The 20639-nt window shown below is 40.3% G+C and overlaps 1 protein-coding gene across 2 annotated transcripts in view; it reads right to left on the minus strand.

Annotated features, from left to right (window-relative positions):
• The window catches only part of dnah2 (dynein, axonemal, heavy chain 2), a 76415-nt gene that overhangs the window by 12321 nt on the left and 43455 nt on the right, over window positions 1–20639 (minus strand). For both annotated transcript variants that reach the window (XM_031288457.2, XM_031288456.2), the window contains exons 52-79: window positions 19717–19905; window positions 19299–19384; window positions 19015–19145; window positions 18589–18738; window positions 17691–17858; window positions 17242–17402; window positions 16450–16589; window positions 14950–15082; window positions 14215–14354; window positions 13598–13808; window positions 13255–13371; window positions 12835–12976; window positions 11492–11661; window positions 10993–11109; window positions 10684–10848; window positions 9605–9727; window positions 9217–9365; window positions 8976–9042; window positions 8275–8425; window positions 7993–8141; window positions 7741–7874; window positions 7189–7333; window positions 6759–6958; window positions 3078–3204; window positions 2536–2722; window positions 1428–1576; window positions 1003–1186; window positions 315–505 (exon numbers count right to left, since the gene is read on the minus strand). In XM_031288457.2, coding sequence (XP_031144317.1) covers window positions 315–505; window positions 1003–1186; window positions 1428–1576; window positions 2536–2722; window positions 3078–3204; window positions 6759–6958; window positions 7189–7333; window positions 7741–7874; window positions 7993–8141; window positions 8275–8425; window positions 8976–9042; window positions 9217–9365; window positions 9605–9727; window positions 10684–10848; window positions 10993–11109; window positions 11492–11661; window positions 12835–12976; window positions 13255–13371; window positions 13598–13808; window positions 14215–14354; window positions 14950–15082; window positions 16450–16589; window positions 17242–17402; window positions 17691–17858; window positions 18589–18738; window positions 19015–19145; window positions 19299–19384; window positions 19717–19905 — 4176 coding nt within the window. The remainder of the gene's footprint in view (window positions 1–314; window positions 506–1002; window positions 1187–1427; window positions 1577–2535; window positions 2723–3077; window positions 3205–6758; window positions 6959–7188; window positions 7334–7740; window positions 7875–7992; window positions 8142–8274; window positions 8426–8975; window positions 9043–9216; window positions 9366–9604; window positions 9728–10683; window positions 10849–10992; window positions 11110–11491; window positions 11662–12834; window positions 12977–13254; window positions 13372–13597; window positions 13809–14214; window positions 14355–14949; window positions 15083–16449; window positions 16590–17241; window positions 17403–17690; window positions 17859–18588; window positions 18739–19014; window positions 19146–19298; window positions 19385–19716; window positions 19906–20639) is intronic.

The raw sequence follows: 20639 nt of genomic DNA on the forward strand, positions 1-20639 counted from the left end.
ACAACAGGGGGCAGTGTTAATATTATGGAGGCAGGGTCCAAAATTTGCACCATCTACTAGCCAAATGCTGATAAAATATGCAAGTGGCTGGTAGATTTGCTTCACTCACCAGCCAAAACAAACAATGGTAATCTATTGAGTGGCTGGTAAAATCTGAACATTCACTAGCCATTTGGCTGGTGGACAAAAAAAGTTTATTTTGACACTGTATAGAGGGCATCACATGAACACATTTGTTGACATGTATATCATGCATTTATGCCTGTGTAGTAGATATCTTAAGGCTGGAAATCTGTGTGTGTGAGCACACGCACCTTCGGTGGTTCAGTGGTCATCTTGATGCCAGCCTGCAGGATGGTAATGGGAAATTCGGGGTGTGGCGAAGAGCTAAGCCAGAGTCTGAAGTTTGAGTGGGGCTTCTCCACCTGTAGCTGCTCCACCAGCTTGTCCAGCTCAGGCATCCATGAGAGAGAGAGGTGGCAGTTGGCAAGGAACACCCAGTGACCTGGGTAGAGAAAATGAGGGCTTGAGATAAGCTGATATAAACCGTTTAGATTTTTTTATTATCATGTCTAGTTGTTTTTGTGTGTTTGGCTAATTTGGTGGTGATGCATTACCCAAGTACTATGCTACCTGGTAGTAAGCAGGCAGCACCAGAACAAGAACACATACACATCACCGACAGTATGATAATACTAACATCCAAAACACATGATTCACTCTCAGTGGTTTCTGTGACTCATTCTCTGAATGAGTATGTAGTTCTGCTTACAGTTGAGTAGGTGGTCCTTAATGTGTCCCAGGACACATACCCGTTTACACTGCTATAAGAATGTGGTCAGATGTGGCCTAGACCATTGTTTCCCAAAGTGGGGTCCAGAAACCGGGAGAAACCGGAAGAAACCGGGTGGAAACCGGGAACCGGGTGAAAAATTACACTGCTTAGCAACTGAATGAATCTTGGACAGAAGAACAGGAAGAAAGGCAGAGCAATTGGTGTACCTTTCTTGATGCCCTCCTCTATCATGCTCTTAGCGATGGGGGCCTGTCCCTGACCCAGAGAGAGAGCATGGAAGTCTTTGCTCATACCAGAGGCCTCAGCCAGCTGGAGTAGGGCTCCTGTTGGGTCCACCCCAGGAGACAGAACAAAGATCAGGGGAGTCATGCTGGTGGATTCCTCCACAACCTGGGGATAGGGCAGAGAGAATAGAGTCAGTAGAGAAGGATAAAGGAAATGAGAATAGATGAGCCAACAAGGTGTAACTCACTTGACACCTAAAAGAAACAATGTGATAGGCTTTGTGAAGTTTTCAAGTGAGCTACAATCAAATAAAATTACACAAATGAGATGACATTCAAAGCTTAAAAATCTTATACTCAAGACAGAAGAAGCAACAGGGATTTAATAGAAAACAGCAGACACTCACAGCCTTCATGTCGAGAACAGGCGGCTCCACAAAGCGAGAGCCGAGGTTGTTAACAATGAAGGAGGTGACGCACATGGAGACACGGTCCTGACGCAGAGAGCGCACTATCAGAATCTTTTGGAGCTCATTACAGTTATTCTCCCAATCACCTAGAAGGAAAGAAACATAGAGGAACGGTAAAACCAGGGAATTCAGGGGTGAAGGATGGCATGATTAACATGATGTGGAGAAGGCAGCTGCGTAAAAATGATGTGAAAATGGTAGTGAACAAAGGATAAAGTGAGGGAAGGCTGAAAGAAATGTAGGATAGAAATACACTTTAGCAGCCTTGAGCAGGGGCATATTCATACAGAACCCAACTTTGTCAAATCTAATTCTAATAATGAAATAAAGCAAAAGAAGACACAAAACCCATACATACAAACCCACACACATTCTTGCTTTCTACTATCTCTTTGTGAACCAACCATTAATTAATTGTCAGTTATCAGAAATAGCAGAGAAGATGCATTCATCATCACTGGGGTATAAGATACTGTATACACACACAATTCAAAGGTACAAATAGATTCTACATGACACTGGTCATGTCTATCACATAATTGTATTTTATATGAAATTGTTGGGTGGTCTTCTCTCCATGAAAGACATGATACTCATTGGTATCTTTTTTTATCTATAAGGCTCTTGTTGAAAAACTACCATACAGAACTCTGTTACTCAGAGGAACATTATCAGACTCGCTCTGCTTACTGGCTTTTGCTTCATGTTCCACGAGCTCGGTCTGAACTTGGAAAAACTGCTTTTAACTTTAGCGTACCCGACTCCTGGAACAAATTACAGCACTTCCTTAAAATCAACTCACTTGTGCCTTTTGACGATTTAGAAATCTGGTTTTAAACCTGCAAACTTCTACTTGTACTTGCTTTACATAGTTGTACTTTCTTTTGTATCCTTATTATCCTAATTTATTTATCAAATCAGTTTGATAAATAAACACACCAATGTCAGTCGAGTATGCTCCAACTTCATTGTTCCTAGTGGGAGGAGTTTTCTTTTGTAGCAAAGTACCAAAGAAAAAGAAAAACCTCCCACAACACATACAGACCTGGTAGAGTGGCATTCTCTGGCTCAGCACTGGTAAACCAAAGGTTCCAGTCTTGGGGGTACTGTTCAAAAGAGGCCATGATGCCATGGAAGTTTAGCAGCTTATCCAGCTCTGTGATGTTGTCCCAGCTGGAGTCTACGAGCCAACTGGTACAGGGGTTGTCCATCTGATCCTCCTTATCAAGTACCTAGAAACACACCCATTAATTATCAGTAGTCAAACTATCCTTACAACAGTGTATCAATAAATAGACTAATCAACCCAATCATACAGCACCAGGCCTGTCCCAGGGATATTAAGAAATTCACTGGCGAAGAAAGGTAGCTATGAAAAAGTATCCCCTAATAGCTATGCAAATCTTGGAGAAACACATTGTGAATGAATGGGCTGTCTTTAAAGGGGAAGTTTAACTTCACAGTGGAAGTTCTTTTGGGGCATTTAGTGTGTTCCAAGCCTTTGAAATAAAAGGTTTGTCCTGTTGGATTATCTTCAATCAAATAAGATGAAAACAAAATGTTTGTGTTTGTTCTATGTTTTCTTACTAGCCCTCCTCGGAGGAAGAAGCTGTACTCATCCATGTTGAGTTTGCCAGCTACCTCCAGGATTTTGGCACACATCTGGAAGCTGAAGAGCAGCTTGTGGACCTCAAACAGACCACGGCACGTGTACCTGCAGAGGATAAAACACTGAGTTAGCTAAAGTAAGTTCACAGACTAAGTGTATGTTTTTTTTTATCAGAAGTTATCATTCCAATAAGGGAACTGATAAGTTATGATTTTATTTTACTTTATCAAGGACACAATTGCTTGCTAATGTAGCATTAAGGGCTATGATGCTATAATATGTCTGACTCCACAGCTGTGGCTCAGGAAGTAGAGCAGGTTGTCCACTAATTCTCCACGTGTAAAAGTGCCCTTGAGCAAGACACCAAGTTGCTCCTGATGGACAGGCCAGAGCCTTGCATGGCAGGTCTCAGAGTGTGTGAATAAGTAAATGTTAAGTGTAAAAATTGTAAATTGCTTTGTCCATTTGTCAGCACAGTTATGCAGCAGCTACTGCAGTCTAGATCAAAGGAAGTACATTACAATAATTGCCTGAAATCCGGCGCACTCTGTGTGTGGCCGTTCTCAAAGTCTGTTCGCTTCGGAAAACAACAACAACAAACTTTGAGCTAGCAACCTACACACAGAAAACTGCAAGTTTTTAAGAAAATTTGGATCGTGCAACAAGGATGACCTGCTTGGTTCTTTCTGTGAATGATAGTAATGATTTACAAAGAATATGTTTACAGCATATACTCTCTAACTGGGACGTTTTGGGACCGATTGGTGGGAATTGATGTGGACAAAATACACACAGCGATACACCGGCAAATTGGCTGACAAATTACATTTAACCATGTATCCAGCTAATTTAAATAGCTCACGTTACTGTTTTGTGTGAACAGTTAACTTCAGTTAATATTGTTTGTGGCAGGGTTTTTTGCGGGGTGCAAATGTCCAAAACATGTTCCTTCCCGAGACCATTGTGCACAGCCACCGTCGCTACGTCCGGGCTTAGCGCTGCCCAAGACGATTGTGATTGGTTTAAAGGGCAAGTACTATATAGCATTTTCAGGATAATACTTGCATTTTGTGTTTGAACTAGAACATGTTTACATGCTTTACTGAAAAAAACACTTTATTTTTCTCACACTGCCCATGGCTGCTGCACCTGTATTCTCCCTCTGTATGAGATGCTCTGTAAAAGCGCCTGTCTCTTTAAGCCTCCTGAGAAAGCCCAGTCTGCTCTGATTGGCCAGCATGCTTCCTGGAAACTCCGGAGCTTCCACTCCATGCTTTACTAGTTGAAGCTGGAGCTACTGCAAGAGTATATAACAGGACTTTCTACTGTGAAAAATCACAAATAAAGGCTTCTAAACCAAATTTTACACAACCGGACATGTCCCAGCAGTAAAGTGACTGCAATTTGGGGATAAAGGACCAGCACTGGCCAAGATTACAGCGATGTCGCATTAGCATGTAGCAGTATGCTAACTGTTAGATTGTAGTGAAAAGAAGCCACACTTTCTACCATCAAAATATTAAAAAATTAATGACACTGGCAGCTCAGATTACATTGCTTACTGCCGTTAGCATGTAGTTACATGCAACAATGTTAACACCGCAGTGGCTTAAAGACTTAGCTGAGAGTAGAAATAACTGTTGGAAATCTGAACGTTTTAGCTCACAGGGATTTGTCTAAAATATGTTTACCTCATTATTTGATTTTTTGATTAATTATTTGTTTTGGCCACGTTCAACATGAAAATCCAACATTATAACATTGTAGATATGACAGAAAACACGGAAAAGCATAATATTACCACTTTAAAGAAATGCAAACACAACCGTCTCACAAGTTATTTAGCTACAATTATGTTCTTAGTAATTCTTTGAAGATATTGAATCAAATAAGAAAATTCCTTGGATTACCAAATGTTTCGGTAAATGCCCCAATAACAGGCAATCACTTGTTCAAACCAGGATTGACGGATGGGGTTTTTTTGGACTGGAGGGAGAGGGGCCTACGTTGCATTTCAGATTTTTACATAGATAACAATTTTGCTTCTTTTCCTATGCTCCAGGCTAGATATCACCTCCCTCAGTCACATTTTTATCGATATTTACAAGTGAGACATTTTGTTAGGGAACACGTTTCTAATTTCCCAAACAGACCACACAATTATAATTTTTATGATACAGAGCGGAGCCGAAGGTTCACTCTCACATTTATTCTGGTACTGCCCAGTACTGGATGATGATTTACTTGATGATGACCAACATATAAAACAGGCTTTTATGTATTTGTATGGTTTTATTTTTTTTTTCTCTTCTCTTTTGTATTTTTTCGGCACTGACTAAGGGTTTGATTCTCCTCTCTGGGCCTTTTTCTTTTTTTTTTTTTTTCTTTTGTGAGTGTGTGTGTGTGTATTTGTTCTTTTTCTTTTGTTTTGTTTTCTATTTATACTCCTGACGGTATCATGAGACAGGAAGCACTGGACTACTTTGGCTATTGAATATATTCTCATATAGCCTCTGCCTTTCTTTTATTACTTTGTTTACTTCATGTAACAATGTCAGATGCTGTATACCCATCTTGTATGTAGGTTTTTTCTATTTTTTTTAGGGCTGTAAAAATAACACAGATTAATCTATTCCATATTGACATTTGACCCGGAGCCGTTCTAGCCACCATTCGACTGTAAAATGAAGGAGGGAGACGAGAATGTGCTGCCTGGATCATTAATTGGAACATTTACTTAAAAATCTTCTTCCTGCCAACCCTGGCTACCGAAATCTGGTGCCACTGATATGTCTGCGCTTCTCTCTGATGCTCTGAAACAGACATTACAGGCAACACAAACACCGCTGCACGTGACGCTAGTTAACACTATACTCGACAGCAGCTAACGTTAGCCTACCACTAGCTAGTAGCTGGATTAGACACGGTTAAAATGCTGACAGCTAACGCTAAAGGGTGTAAAGTTTTTCTGTGTTTTACTGTAGAGGATTCAACACCGGGATGTAACAATCTGCAGCTGCCGTTGGAGAAACAACACAGGCGGTGCGTTCAATGAAACTGGTAAACTACAGCCTCGTGGTGCATTTGAAGTTATTGTGAATGTCCTTTTCCCATCTGGTGGTTGTTTTTGTCGTTCAACAGCAATTTACTAGTGAAATAAGTTATTGTTATTGTTATACATTATTATTAAATCATTTAATTTTGACCATATGGCCTTAGCAATAAACAAGCCGTTCTTTAATGTCACCGACTGTTGGTTAGTACCCTTTTTTTTCTTTTCTTTTCTTTTATTACTTTCTTAAAAAGTATCGGTTCAGGCACCGTTAATTATGTATGCGATTAATTTCAATTAATTAATCACAGAGTATGTAATTAATTAGATTACATTTTTAATCGATTGACAGCCCTAATTGTTTTGTAAAAGTTTAAAAAAGTTAAAAGAAAAAAAAAAAAAGAAATGCAAACAACCCAGAGCGTTTTTTTTCTCCTATTGCAGTATATGTGTGGTTTAGCCAGACCTTACTCCACAGCGCTGTGGAGATAGGTCTGGCAATGCGAGATTATGCAGCAGCTGACTGGCATTCACTTGACCCACGAATACCTGCATGCAAACCAACATTATTCATGAAAAGGGCCTTTCTTGATATTTCCTTGCTTACCTGTATACTGCATATGTGTGGTAGTCATTGAGGTTGGTGATCCTTTCCTCCAGCTTGTGGCTGCGCTTGCTCTTTTCTATGCTAAGATTGAATAGGTTAATGTAGGCATCTAGTGAGAACTGGTACATGGGGTCAATGCGGCCCATGTCGTTTAAGATGAAGAAGAGAATGGAGGCTCTCTGGGCACATGGGCGATAGGCCTGTTAAGAGAGAGCCCTTTAAGTTATGTACACATACAGTACTGTATGCACAAGCTGACATGCAAATAAACACATTCCATTATCAATTACTATATGCAATGCCCATCACAACTTTCCAGAAACCCCAGTGAATGCTTACTTTGTCTTATCAATGGCCCAAAACCCTAAAGGTATGCTATCATAAGACCTAAAACCCCCTCTGCCCCAATCCCTTCATCCTAACACCTGACCTCTCTAGCAGAGTCGATCTTGATCTCGGTCTGTTCACTGCTTTCCAGCTGCTCTGAAACCTCTGTGGCTGTCACTTTGGATGTCTGCAGGGTATTCACTAGCTGCACATCATCCAGTAGTGAGCCAGTCGCCTCATTCAGCAGCCTGGTAGAGTAGACACACACGCAAAACATGCTTATTTGATGGAATCAGGTCACTTTACTATAAAGTTGCTAGATGACATGTAATGGTTTGGTGGGGTGTTAATCAGGAACTCCTCTGAGAAGTACTTGTTGTTAAGTTACGAATAAGTGACTAACAGTATTTGATAGGGTAGAGCTAGGTGGTTGCTAATTTCTACAATTAGTAGTAGCGGTACGATTAGTTACTAAGATTAGTAAATTAATTTACTATTATTTTGGGCCTTTATTTAAATCTTGACTTCAATACATTTAATTACTGATTCTTAGGGAGGTTAGTCTTGCCGCTATCACTAATGCCACTCAAAATGTTCTTAACATTACCAGGATGACAACAAATGGAACTACTATTATTGTTACTAGGTAAACAACCTGAGGATCTCATCCTCCAGCTCCTGCAGGCTTCTTTTGCCAGAAGCAATGCTAATCACCAACGAGTCCTTCTGTTCTTCTAGCTCTGGACGCTCCTTGCGCACCACAATTCCCAGTAGTTGGGCTTCCAGACCCTGCACACACACACACAAACACAAACAATCCCATACACAAACAGACAAAAGGCAGTAAGGCAACAGCTCATACACTCAAACTGTATGTTCACACAAATGACACAACACACACACAGACCTGCTCCTTGACAGCGAAGTTGACTATGGTGGTCTTTGTAGAAATCTCTGGTGTGTAGTGGGGGTTAGACAGCTTGGTGGTGATGTAGAAACGAAACTCTGGATTGTACTCCAATTCCTTATCACCAAGTTTCAACAGCAGCCTGCCACCTGGAAAAAGTGCACACAAATGTACACCCATACCCACACAAGGATTCAGATACACCTTTAAATTTAGCTGAACTTCACAAAACTGTAACAGCTGGTATTTTGATTTGAAAAGTTGTGTATATGTGTGTCTGACCTATCCGTGTCAGGGACTTGTTAAGAATTGGGTTGAGAGAGGGGTCCAACTCCTCCTGGACATTCTGCAGCAAAACAGGATTCCCAAACTGAATGGCGTTCTCCAGCACCCGTAGATAGTCTGGCATTTGGAAGTCTATTACTTTCAGGCCCTGCACAAGTGGACACATACACATAGGACAGAAAAAGAAATGGATTATGTACCTTTTGTATGAACCTTTTCTTTAATCAGCTAGTCTCCTTGTGCTGAGTACAGGTGGAGAAACAGAACAGTTAAGACAAACAAAACCCTGCCTGTCACACACAAGCACATACAAACTGCATCAGAAACAATCACACACATCTCTAAAAATGTTCAAAATTAAAAGTTTAAATTAATTCAATTGGTTGAGACTGTCAATGTCATTTTAAGTTAATTCCATTTATATTGTGCAAAGTACCGGAAGGCAGTCTTCCTTTTTTTCAGGTGCGCTGAGCAGAGATCCACCGAAAGTTCAGTTGAACTTTGTTTAAAGCTGCGCTGAACTTTGTGGCTGATACAGCTACCAGGTTTATTACAAAAACACTGTTTGAGTATCTGAAACATAGTGATCAACATCAGCACTCCAGCTGTACAGTATACATAATGTATAACTCTCCAACAGTAAGGACACAATAACATTGAATACAAATCATAATAAGACTGGCTGAGTCAAGACTTACTCTCTTCATCTCCATATTCTTGATCCACTTTAGAGATTGGCCTTGAGGGTCCACCATCAGTGGCCATCTTGAATAAAAGGCAAGAAATAAAACAAGTCAACTTGTATTTACAGTATGAAACACGTTTTATACAGTGAACACAACCAAATCCAAGAAAAACAAATACAAAAGCATTTTAATTTAGTATACTTACTTGACTATAGCTAATCCTTTAATAACAATTGTGTCTACATGTACTGACCGGTTTCCGCGGGTGACGATAACGCCATTCTCAGTAGAGAATGCGTCAGAGGGCAGGCCCTGAATGTTCCAGTCTCTCACAGCTGTAGGCTTGGACAGAAAAACTGCAAAACTAAACCCTGGTGTGCATGGGATCGCCAAGTCCCATACCTGAGGAAAGGGCAAGCACAGAGTGAGAGAAAAAGAGAAAGAGAGAAGAGAAAGAATATTGTAAAACATGGGGTTTGTTGGAAATACCACTGTAAATTGTAAAATTTAATTTCCATTTTAGGAGGACACTTCATGACTTGCTTGTAACTAGTAAAAGGAGTACAAGTATATGGCCAGCTTTTAACTGAACTGCACAAGGATATATGTTTTTATGGGGTGTGTGTGTCTGTGTGCCTGACCTCCTTCATCCAGATGGCAAGCAGCTTGTCTCTATAGTTGGAAAGGAAGGGTCCCATGTAGGACAGGAAAGACGCTGCTAGCAAACAGTCTCCCACCAGGTATCCCATGTTTTCTTCAAGACCCTGAAGCACACACAACCTGATTACATTAAGGTGACCAGATTTCTGAGACAAAATCCAGGGGCATTTTCAGCTCAGAAGCGTAAATACTTCCAAAACAGGTAATGTTTTTATCTTGGTTTATATGCTTATTTTTGAAAAGTAAGTGCTGTAGTATAACCAGCAGAAGACTAATTATATGTGAGGTAAGTTTAGAGACACAACTCTATTTAATTATTCAAATATTAAATGTTTTTGGCAAAAAATATTCCCCAAAATTATGAATATGCTTATTTTTTTAAAGTAAGTGCTGTAGTACAACTAGCAGGAGACAAGTTATAATTGAGGTAAGTTTGGAGACACTACCTTATTAAATCATTAAATTAACCATTTTTGTTGTATCTCTTTTCGGTGTTGTAGTTTGTAGACGGTCCCTAAGCACTGCCGTCTCACCGCCGGCTGCTCATAGAGACCAATGTTATTTCTCCAGGTTGGAGGACATATCGTTTTGATGAAAATTAGTTTGTAGCTTGTTGTTTACCTTACTACGGTAGCAAAGATGCGTCGTTTGTGATTTAATAACATTTCGCTGTAGAGTAATTGATCCCGGAAGTTAGAATCTGTGAATATCTTTCTAACTTTACCGAAGTTGAGCTCTGAGCAGCGCTTGCTCTGGCTGTCTTGAGCCTGCGCATGTAGGGTGCGCGACTATACGTTTGGTCAATGTTTTCTTTCTTTCATTCCAATTTCGGGTCTGTCAGTCACAGTGAAAACCAGGGACATTTCCGGGGACAGCTCCAGCCAGGGACAGGTCACCGAAACTGGGGACTGTCCCTGGAAACCGGGGACGTCTGGTCACCCTAGATTACATAGGTATGCATGTATGCAAATGTGTGAGTTATTATTTAATATTATTATTTTTGGTGTGTGTGTGTGTGTGTGTGTGTGTGTGTGTGTGTGTGTGCTTGTGAATGGCCTACAGCAACTCTCTCCTCCCAGCGGACCCTCTCTCCAGCCAGTCCAGTGACCAGTTTGTCAGCTCGGTCCAGTTTCACCTCCATCTCAGCTGATTTCTTCCTCAAACTCTCCTTCATGGCCAGCTTCTCACCGAGTTGCTTTTTCAGCTGCTCTAGCTTCTCCCCAACCTGCCCACACGCACAGCAATTATTTAATATTATCATATTGGTCTTGTCATATGTAAACTAGATTAACTATAATGCTACACTTCTATATAAACTTGAACTGGCTTGAGCTAGTATCTAAATGTCGATCAAGCTAGTTGTACATACCTCTCGCAGTTTGTTCTGGGCCTCGGCCAATGCAGCCTGTTTCTCTTCTAACTGGGCCGTGGCAGCGTTCAGTTGTGCCCGCTTTGGCTCCACCACCCTGAAGATACGCCCATAAACCTGGAGGAACGGCGTACATATCCATGGATTTAGTTTTGCCTTCTATTTTCCTGTTCATATATTCATTTAACAAAGAGGTCTACTTTTTTTGTGAGTGCTCCTTTGCTCTGCTTATTTTGGCAAAATGTTCTGCTGCTGCTACTGTATGCAGTAATGCACCTAATGCATACAGCTCATTGTGAATTTGTACATGTGTGTCATGTCACAGGGCCAACATGTGCACCGTATTCTACATGCATTAAATAACTAACAATTCAAAGAATAATTAATTACAAACTTTTATGTGCGCTTGTGGGTTTGTGGTGACTATTCATATCTATAAGCATGTGTGAGTGAGTGTGTGTGTGTGTGTGTGTGTGTGTGTGTGTGTGTGTGTTATTACCTCCATAGCTCTAACCCACATGCAGAGGGACTTGGCAGCCAGTGACACTTTGCCGATGATTTCTGGCTGGAAGTCTACCTGTCTGCAGTACTGGCCGATCTTCTTTAACACACGGTCCGATATATTGTCCTTGTCAAAGTAAACTAATGTTTTGATGAAGTTGCCCTCACCTGCCAGAAACATTTCAAGGTCACATAAGTGAAAAAGGTTTGGCCCATTATATGTGGCTGTCAGTTAATCTGCTAAATAATTTCCTTGACCTTTTTGTTTTATCTATTTTTATGACAACTCCACAGATTTGTGATCATCAAAAGGGAAATGAAGTGCATTTTGTAAACGATTTCTTTCACAGCAAACATTACAATGTACACCACTTGAAAATTTTTATAATTTAAACCTTATAATTTAAAACTTATAATTCCTTTCTCCTGCTGAAATCGTCGTAAATTGAAAATAGAAATGTATACTGCCACATATAAATGTAGATGACAAGGAAAGGAGTATCCAAATAATTACATTCATTAGATATAGGTGATTATGCATGCCTTTCCTATAACGAAACACAGATACCTGCAGATATGATGTGTGTATTGAAGTTGTGTGTGAAAAAAGTTAGTTAAAAGTGTTTCAAGGGTAATTATAGTGCTGTTGCTTATTATTGTTGTTGAATGGGTTTTTAAAAAAGTACACTAGAAACGTTTCCTTGCAAGTCAATTTTGGTGCCACTAATTTAATTTTTATGTTCTAACCTTCTTAACTTTGACCACAGCTTGTGACTGGTAAATTTGGAGCCAGGCTGTAGAAAACTAATGAGTGCTTAGCAGAGGAAACAATATAATTTGTCAGCAATGCCAAAAGGAATCAAATGACCTTTTGGAATAGAAATGTTTTGTGATCATGTGTTTGATAAATTATATTGTTGACATGGTACCTCAGTTTGAGTGTGTAGAAAGAGTGTTTTTAATTAGCTTTTGTTTTATGTTCTCTATGTCTATTTGGGTATCTTGTTTCAGTTTGCCCCACTGCACTAGGGAGGATTGCACCTTATAAACTGAGAGCTCAATAGTAAACTTAATGATAATTTGAATCACAATCAATTGTCATAAATAGCAGAAACATGGAAAATAAGTCCTGGGTTTAAAAAAAGCACAAAGAAAGAGTGAATTATACCAATGTCCTTACTGAGGGGACTTCTAATATATATATGCGATACCCTTCTTTCCAGTTACATCTTTATGTTCTTTAGTGTAACTGTTCACAACACAGTTTTCCCAATTACTTCGTTTCTTTGCCAAACTCTCCCTTCATCCATCCCTAAATTCTGCACTGTGGCTGTCTCTCACCCAGCTGTCTCTTAGCCTCTGCCCAGGTAGGCTCTTTGCCCAGAAGAGTCATGACAGCTGTCATCACTGTCTCCACCAGTGTTGGGGGACGGCCATATGACTTGATCTCTGTCATGTCCTTCTTATTTAGAGACTCCAGGGCCTATGTGGAACGAAAAGAGAATGTGTGGACGTAAGAAGGCAGTCATGTTTAATTCAAATTTAGACAGAAAGCACATATTCAAATGACAAGGTGCTTACATTAGTGCAAAAGAGAAGTAGAACAGTCAAATATACTGAAAGGTCAAGGATCATTACCCATCAAATATCAAGGAAATAATTCAACCAAACATAATAATGAACAAAGTGAGCACATACAGTAAAGACAGAATTGCCAACACAAAGAGGGACTGGCAGGATCAAAACAGGAAAGAGCTCTACCTTCATGGCCTCTTCCAGTGCAGGCAGGGCCTCGTCCAGATCTCTTTGTGCATTCTCAGCCAAGGCTTTACACTGTATCTCCTCTGCCCCGATTTTCTCACTGTTAGCACTGACAGCCTTAACAAAAACATACACCAATGTGTGATTGACTATAATATGTATCTTTCCTATTAGCCAACTACCACAGACACTTCCAAAACATAAACCACAAATGTTACTTCTGATCCAATGGAATGACTGGGTAAGTCAGGAGGATGTGAATAATGTGTATGCCTTAATCAAATTATTACTTTAATCTATTTAGTAAATTGTGTGTGCATCTTGGCATGTTTGTGTTGCTTACCTTCTGCTGCTGATCAGCCTCTCTCGTCTGCTGTACAATGACAGACAGGAACTCGTCACACTGTTTCTGGAACTCGGCCACCTGCTTTTTTGCCTCTTCGAGCTCTACAGACATGGCCTCCACCTTCTCCCGTGTGTCACTGATCTTGAAAAGGCCATTACGCAGCTTGCTCACCTGCTCCCCCAATTCACTGCGTTTCTCTGCCAACAGCCTGCGCACACACACACACACACACACACACACACAAATGATTGACAAGGTGATTGTAACAGAGACAGGCATTTGGTGAACTGAATGGACAGACAGAGCCATTCATCCACCGGTGGCAACTATAAAGTGAATAACTTCCATACTAGAATTAACCAGGTTTGTGTTATACTTAATCTTGTTCTGGTTTAGCTCTATTCTGATGCATACAGCACCCAAAGCACCCATACCTAATGTATGTGTAGTTTACAAGTGTGTGCGCTCGCACACTTAACTAGTTTATAACAGGACCAGTTTAGTATAACCGTCCATGTGGCCCTCACGACACACATGAAGCATTAAAAGATACTGTGAAAAGAGAAGAAAAGAGAATCACGAATAAGTGAAGGAGAAAGTGTGAAGGTGCCTACTTCTTGTATCCAGACACCAGCTCCAGGTAGTTGGTGGGTGTCACATAATTATGTCTCTTCAGCTCCAACTTCATCCTTTGGGAGACCTGTGCAACCGACTGATGTGTGGTCATAAAGATACTGGCAACCTTTGTCTGGATCTACAACATCATGCAGGATACAGTATGTTAACGTGTTGATATAAAGTTCAAACAGGAATGCAATTTAAGGAGTCAAAATATTTACTATGTATTAATTGATGTGAGGATTAATATACAGTAAGTGTAACAGCAGGGTACTACTAAACTTTTTGGAAATACTTGCTCTATAATAATATGGAGCCAGCTGTTTTAAATGATTTAAATAGAGGACACTGGATTGGAAAACGAAGGATTAAAAAACCCAGTGTAAATGAAGACTGGTTTTGCACTGTAAATGCAATTGAGGTAGACAGTGTTTAGTGGGCATTACAAATTGAGACTCTTAATGTGAAAAACTAAAGCTCTCTGTCCCTGTTCAGGTGTCTGCCTTCATTCCAAACAGCTATCCTCTCCCCTCTATTTTTCCCATTAAAGCTGACAATATAGTTACATGAAGTTGAACTTACAGATGTTGGGAGAGTATATTAATGTATGAGAATGCATCAGTGTTGAATAGGCACCAATTTAGAATTGTGAAATCAAGTGTTCACACAAAAAAGTGTGTTTGTGTGTGTGTGTGTGTGTGTGTGTGTGTGTCCGTCCATGCATGCCGTACCCCCTCCAAGGAGCCCAGCTCCAGTCCATCCAAGTATCTCTCAGCTACCTCCAGCAGAGCATCTTTGGGCCAGTCACAGAACCAGTCAATGGTGGTGCAGTTGACAAGCCCTGGATACTGGAGGAGGCGGTTCCTGTTGGCAAACAGCCATTTATGAATTTTATTCAGATACAATTTGTTGAAATAATGATATAATCATGTGGGCAAAGATTCTGTAAACCAGTGCAGGTACATACATACAGGAAAAAACAAATGAAGGCAATTATGAAGCCATTATTGACCCTTGATATGCTTCAAAGACATTAAAACTAATGCGTTTTTTTTTTGCTGCAAAAGGCTGTATTTTCAAAAAGACGAGTAAATAACCCTGGCAAGCTTTAGGCAGTATGACACGAAAGCTCTTAACATTTTGAAAGAACCTCCTACAGTAAGGTACAGCAGAGTGTGCTGAAGACCTACAAGTGTGAGTTGGTCAGCTGGTTAATTGGTGTAGCAGGACTCTCTGAGCTCTGGCACTGTGATATGGACACTACTAGCAGCGAGTTGTCAGAGGGCCAGGATGCCTCGTCACACAGAGAATGGTGATTAGCTCTGGGTAATGGCGCCTGCCAGCCCAATTAGTAGCATTATGTGTGACCAGTAGCCTGTGCCACTAATTGCAACCAGGCTATCAATGGTTGAGGGGGAAGAGGTGTTTTTGTCAGAAAAATTGTGTGTGTGAATGTGTGTGACAACGGACAGAGAGAATGAATAACAGAAAATATAACGGACAGAGAGAATGAATAACAGAAAATATGTATCCATCTGTGTGAATACTACATCTGTGTGTATGTGTGTGTGTGTGTATGTGTGTGCAAATACAGCAAGCCTCAGGTCCTTGCTACAGAATCACCCAAGTCACTAGACCTAATTTGCTCAGCCATTAACACATGGTGAGGCACCACTCACTGTCCCCAGATTAACTTTGAGGAGCTGCTGAGAGGTACTGCAGGGAATAGTTACCCTGTAGATGACCACCAGTGTATTTTAATGTTCTTCATTTGCAAACACAAGTGTCTTGGGTGTGTCCTTGGGCTTGCACGGATCAAAAGCATATCATCTTGGCAAAATGCCTCCTTCATTCAGTTAATATACGAAAATAGCAAACATCTGTCTAGTTAGAGAAATACGGCCGCAACATGAACACTACTGTAAATGCCAGTATTTAATTGTGTGTAAAATCAAAGGACTAAATGAAATGTCGTTTCAAGTTATCCCTTTTTGTTAGGGCAACAATGCACGTACAGCTGCTAGAGATAAGCTGCTGAAGTGCTAGTACTATTTAGCTTACATGTATGAGGACTGCAATGGGATTCATACTGTGTTAATTTCCATAAACTTGTGTGTCGACAACAAGAGCAAACAGGGTTCTCAAAGAGAGGAGAAAAAAGAGGACGAACATATTGTGAACTAGGATATATTATAGGACAGTGTGCTGCAAGAAACAAAATCAGAATCTACCTGAAGGGCTCTCCCACTGGGCTCATACAGAGCACTATGTGCAGGTTGTTCCTGACTCGCTCTATCAGGTAGCTGAACAAGGAGTCAGGAGTCTCCACTACATTGTCTTTCCTGGCAGACTCTGACAGAGCATTGCACACCTAGAAGTAGAATGACACCAATTACATGTTATAAGAATTGGCATTAGGGCTTAAATTCCTTGAGACATGTTTCTAATATAAACTTTAATGAACTTTAGATGCACATGACCCCGTAGTATGCAAGTTCAATACATATTTGAAGCTGTATGTTACTTATGGAAGATTACGAGAGCAGACCATAAGTCAGCCACCACAGTCAGGTCAGTCTTGCATTACACAGAGATGGTCTTAAAAGAACATTTACACTTTATAATGAGCATAATTTGTAAAATGCAGTAAAATGTCATTTAAAACAAGATTCTTGAATTAAAACTGTATTGCTATGATCAAATCAATCTTAACTTTACACATAATTCACATGTATGGCTTGAATACTGATATGCAAGACAGAGAAAAACTAAGAAAATCAAAAGAATTGTAAAATATTGACCAGAAAGCCGTTCTTTTGCTGGGCAAAGATTTAACTAACTTAACCAAGGATAACATCTATGTTGGTGTTTTGATGGACCTCTATTATTAGTGGGTAAAACCTCAGCCTAGATAATTTTCTTCACTTCACCTTTTGATTAGAATTTAGTTAATTTAAACCATAAATAAAATGGAAATGCAAGGATGCATAGACAGGCCAAAATGATTTTAAGACAACACAGACCTCAACAAACTCGTCCTGCTTGTAGAGGTTAGGCACCTCTCCAGAGCTCAGGATATTATTGATGTCCTCTAGGAAGGATTCGTCTGCGATCTGGGTGTCATTGAAGAGGAAGACTGTGGGCTTATTGTCCACACCAGTCAACCGGTACAGCTTCTTGATGTCTGATAGAAAGAATGGAAAATCCCCTATATATAATGTAGCTGACTGAAGGTAGGATGAGAGGAACTGACTGTACAAAGGCAGAGTAATTGATCAAAAATCAAATACAGATGAGTCAGCTAGAAGCTGAAATTAGTCATGATTTATACTGAAGTTTTAAAGAATATATGTGAGTCCATTGTTGTTTTAATCTTGTTTAGTTTCAGTCTTTGGTTTAGTAGTAGTTAATAGAGTCATGGTTTCCCTTTCTTAAACATCTGTGAATGTAATATTAGTGTGTTTAATCTCACCTTCTCTAAACTCCTGTTTCCGGTACTGCTTTGTGATTTCCACCTGGAATACCCGGTATTCACAGATGAAGGCGGCCAGCTTAGACAGGCTCTGTCTACCAGAGCCCCCAACACCAACCAGCAGCATGTTGCCCCTGAGCTGACTGATCACACGTACTACACGGGTTACTGTGGAGGGAAAACAAAATGTTACCCATATCATACATGTCATCTGAAATCCTCTATTTACAGTATTATTATAACTGTCCAATGTGTGGCTTGTACAACTGAAGAGGGTATCTTACAAATATTCACATACTTTGTCCTCATATCAGCTTAAGTTACTAAAACATTATTATTTTGCATGTGACAAAATCTACATTCATACACTTTTTTATTTACTACTTTTTAATGGTGTGCAATCTGATCTAATATTAACACAGAGCTTCATGGAGTTTCAGTGTGCCTGGAAATGTGCATGGACAACCCAACAATACATACAAACTAGTGTTGATCCATGTTGTTTCTATAGTAATGTACTGCTATTGATTTGCAGTGGCGTGTGGTAAAGTGGCAGATTGACAGCAGTGTGTAGAGAGCTGAGGCTGGTGCTGAGAGGCTTTTTCTCACTAGAGGGTAGCTCTTAGCTGCGCCTCATGCTGTGTTTTTCCAAAGGAGCTTCTAACTGGGCCTAAATCGCAAAAAACTGGCAACAGTGAACACAGCAAAGACACATCAGAGTACAGCAGATGAGGACCTCTTATATTGATTGTGGTAATATGCTAGATTGACTGGACACAATGTGATGTGTGGAACTGACGCTGTGGGTTAATGCATTAGGGAAATTTTCTGCACTGCGTGCCCATTGAAACATGAATGACAGTGCGTGTGGATGTGTGTGTGGTGTTCTCAGACGCACTGTGTTCGATGGCGTCTCGAAAGAGCACCAGGCTCATGGACACTACGCCAGGTGTCAGGTTGTAGTCCTCCAGCTGGGTCTCCATGAACTTCTTGAGAACTTTCATGTCCAGTAGGTCCTCATACACATGAGACTCACTCAGAAAATCACCTGACACACACACACACACACACACACACACACACACACACACACACACACACACACACACACACACACACACACACACACGCACACGCACACACAGAAATAAACACAGGTAAACACATTAATATCTTCTGGTGTAGTCATTAGTCAAACAGTTTCATAATGCTTAAACCTCTGTCCATTACCAATTCATTATCTTAGATGAAATAGTATTTTTACACTCATTGTGTGACATTGACAATACTGTGTGCACATATGTGTGTACAGTAATAAATGTACCAAATATTGGCGGTTGTTTGTTGGGGCAGATGCTGTGGAATGTGTGGTCAAAGAGTGAGCCGAGTTTCTCCCCCAGCAAAGCAACAAAGGCCTCCGTGTCGCTATGATCCACAAGCCGGTCTGAGAAAACCCTGAAATCAACAACAAAACATTGACAACAAATAGTATCCAATATATATACACAACAAAAGCAACTGTGGGTTTTGGCTAATGTATATTAGAGTAGAAAACCATTCACAGCTGTGAGAAGGTCAAAGATTTGGTGAAAAAATGTCTTTGTTTACCTGAAGCACTCATGGATCCACAGTCTAGTGATGTTGTTTTTGGTATCATGGAAATCTGGGTGAGCTCTTAGCAGACCTTGAAACACCTAGAATGGGTGGATCAGGGAAAAAGGACATGATGCTTCATCTAACATTTTAATATGCAGATTAAGTATTTTTGACCTAAATCAACTAACTAAACTGGTTAAGTTAAATAAGCCCTCAGTAAATTTAAAGAAAATGTTACCATAGCTAGTGATACTGGTTATCCCGAAAATACCAATGTGAGGCTTAGTATTAGTATTCTTAGCGTTTTCCTAAATTGAGCTCCCTTTATGAAACAGGATCCCGTTGTATTTTCTTGAAAACATATACTATGTACCGTATGAATGTGTGTGCTGTGGGTACACTTGCATCAATCCAACCCATTATTTTGTACCTTTGAGATATCTCTGAGGTTGAAGAGGTAGTGGATCTTGGCTGGAGTGGGAAGAAAACGAGCTGTAACAGCATAATACAGTTCTAAGGTTGCCTGAGTCAGAATTTCTCCAATGGGCTTCACCTCCTCCTTGAACCCCTGTAGCTTTTGGTTGATCATGGTACTGTAGATCCGCCTGATCTGGGACTCCTGTATGCAGAAAAGGCAGGTCTTTTCAAGTTTGGTACATCTTGTAAATGATACAGCCATGTCAATCAAACACACAAGTGGTACTTGGGGTGTAGCAATTCCATTTCATGTTGTCCACTTCAAACATTCAAGAGTCAAGGCAACTCAAGTGTTTACGTCCTGAATTCAATACTGCTCCAGTCACTTTCAAAAGCAAATTTATTTTGACCTCTTGTGGCAATACAAAAAGTAGGCTGAAGAGAGGAATCGAGAGATGCACTACAAATAAGCACTGAAAAAGATGGTCCGGGAAAGATTAAAAGGAACACAACAACACAGATGAAAGACAGCCAGATAATTGAAATAAGACATGAGTTGAGCTGGAGAGGGAGCAGTGGAGAGAGAAAGGAAAGTACAAACTACAATTGCTGCCCTGCAGTTGTATGCCTCTGCCAACCAGTCAAGTTGCAGTTTATTTCCACGTCCGTCAAGACTTACATAAAATATGTAGTAAAGACTTTAAAGGAGTTTAATAAAGTAATTTATTAAAAGGTATTAATTGTATTTGGTGAAACGTGGATGCTTCACACACATCTTTAACCGGCAGCACAGATGATCTGTACATCAAGGTGGACACCTAAGATTAGTGTCACCAATTTAGTATCGCCCAAATGTCTCCTCTTCTGTTCCTGACTTATGGTGTTGAATAATGGCCAAAAAAGCATTTTTGCAGGTCACAGGGAAGTTGACCTTTG

The sequence above is a fragment of the Sander lucioperca genome, chromosome 9 (genome assembly GCF_008315115.2).
Source record: "Sander lucioperca isolate FBNREF2018 chromosome 9, SLUC_FBN_1.2, whole genome shotgun sequence".
Lineage (NCBI taxonomy): Eukaryota > Metazoa > Chordata > Actinopteri > Perciformes > Percidae > Sander > Sander lucioperca.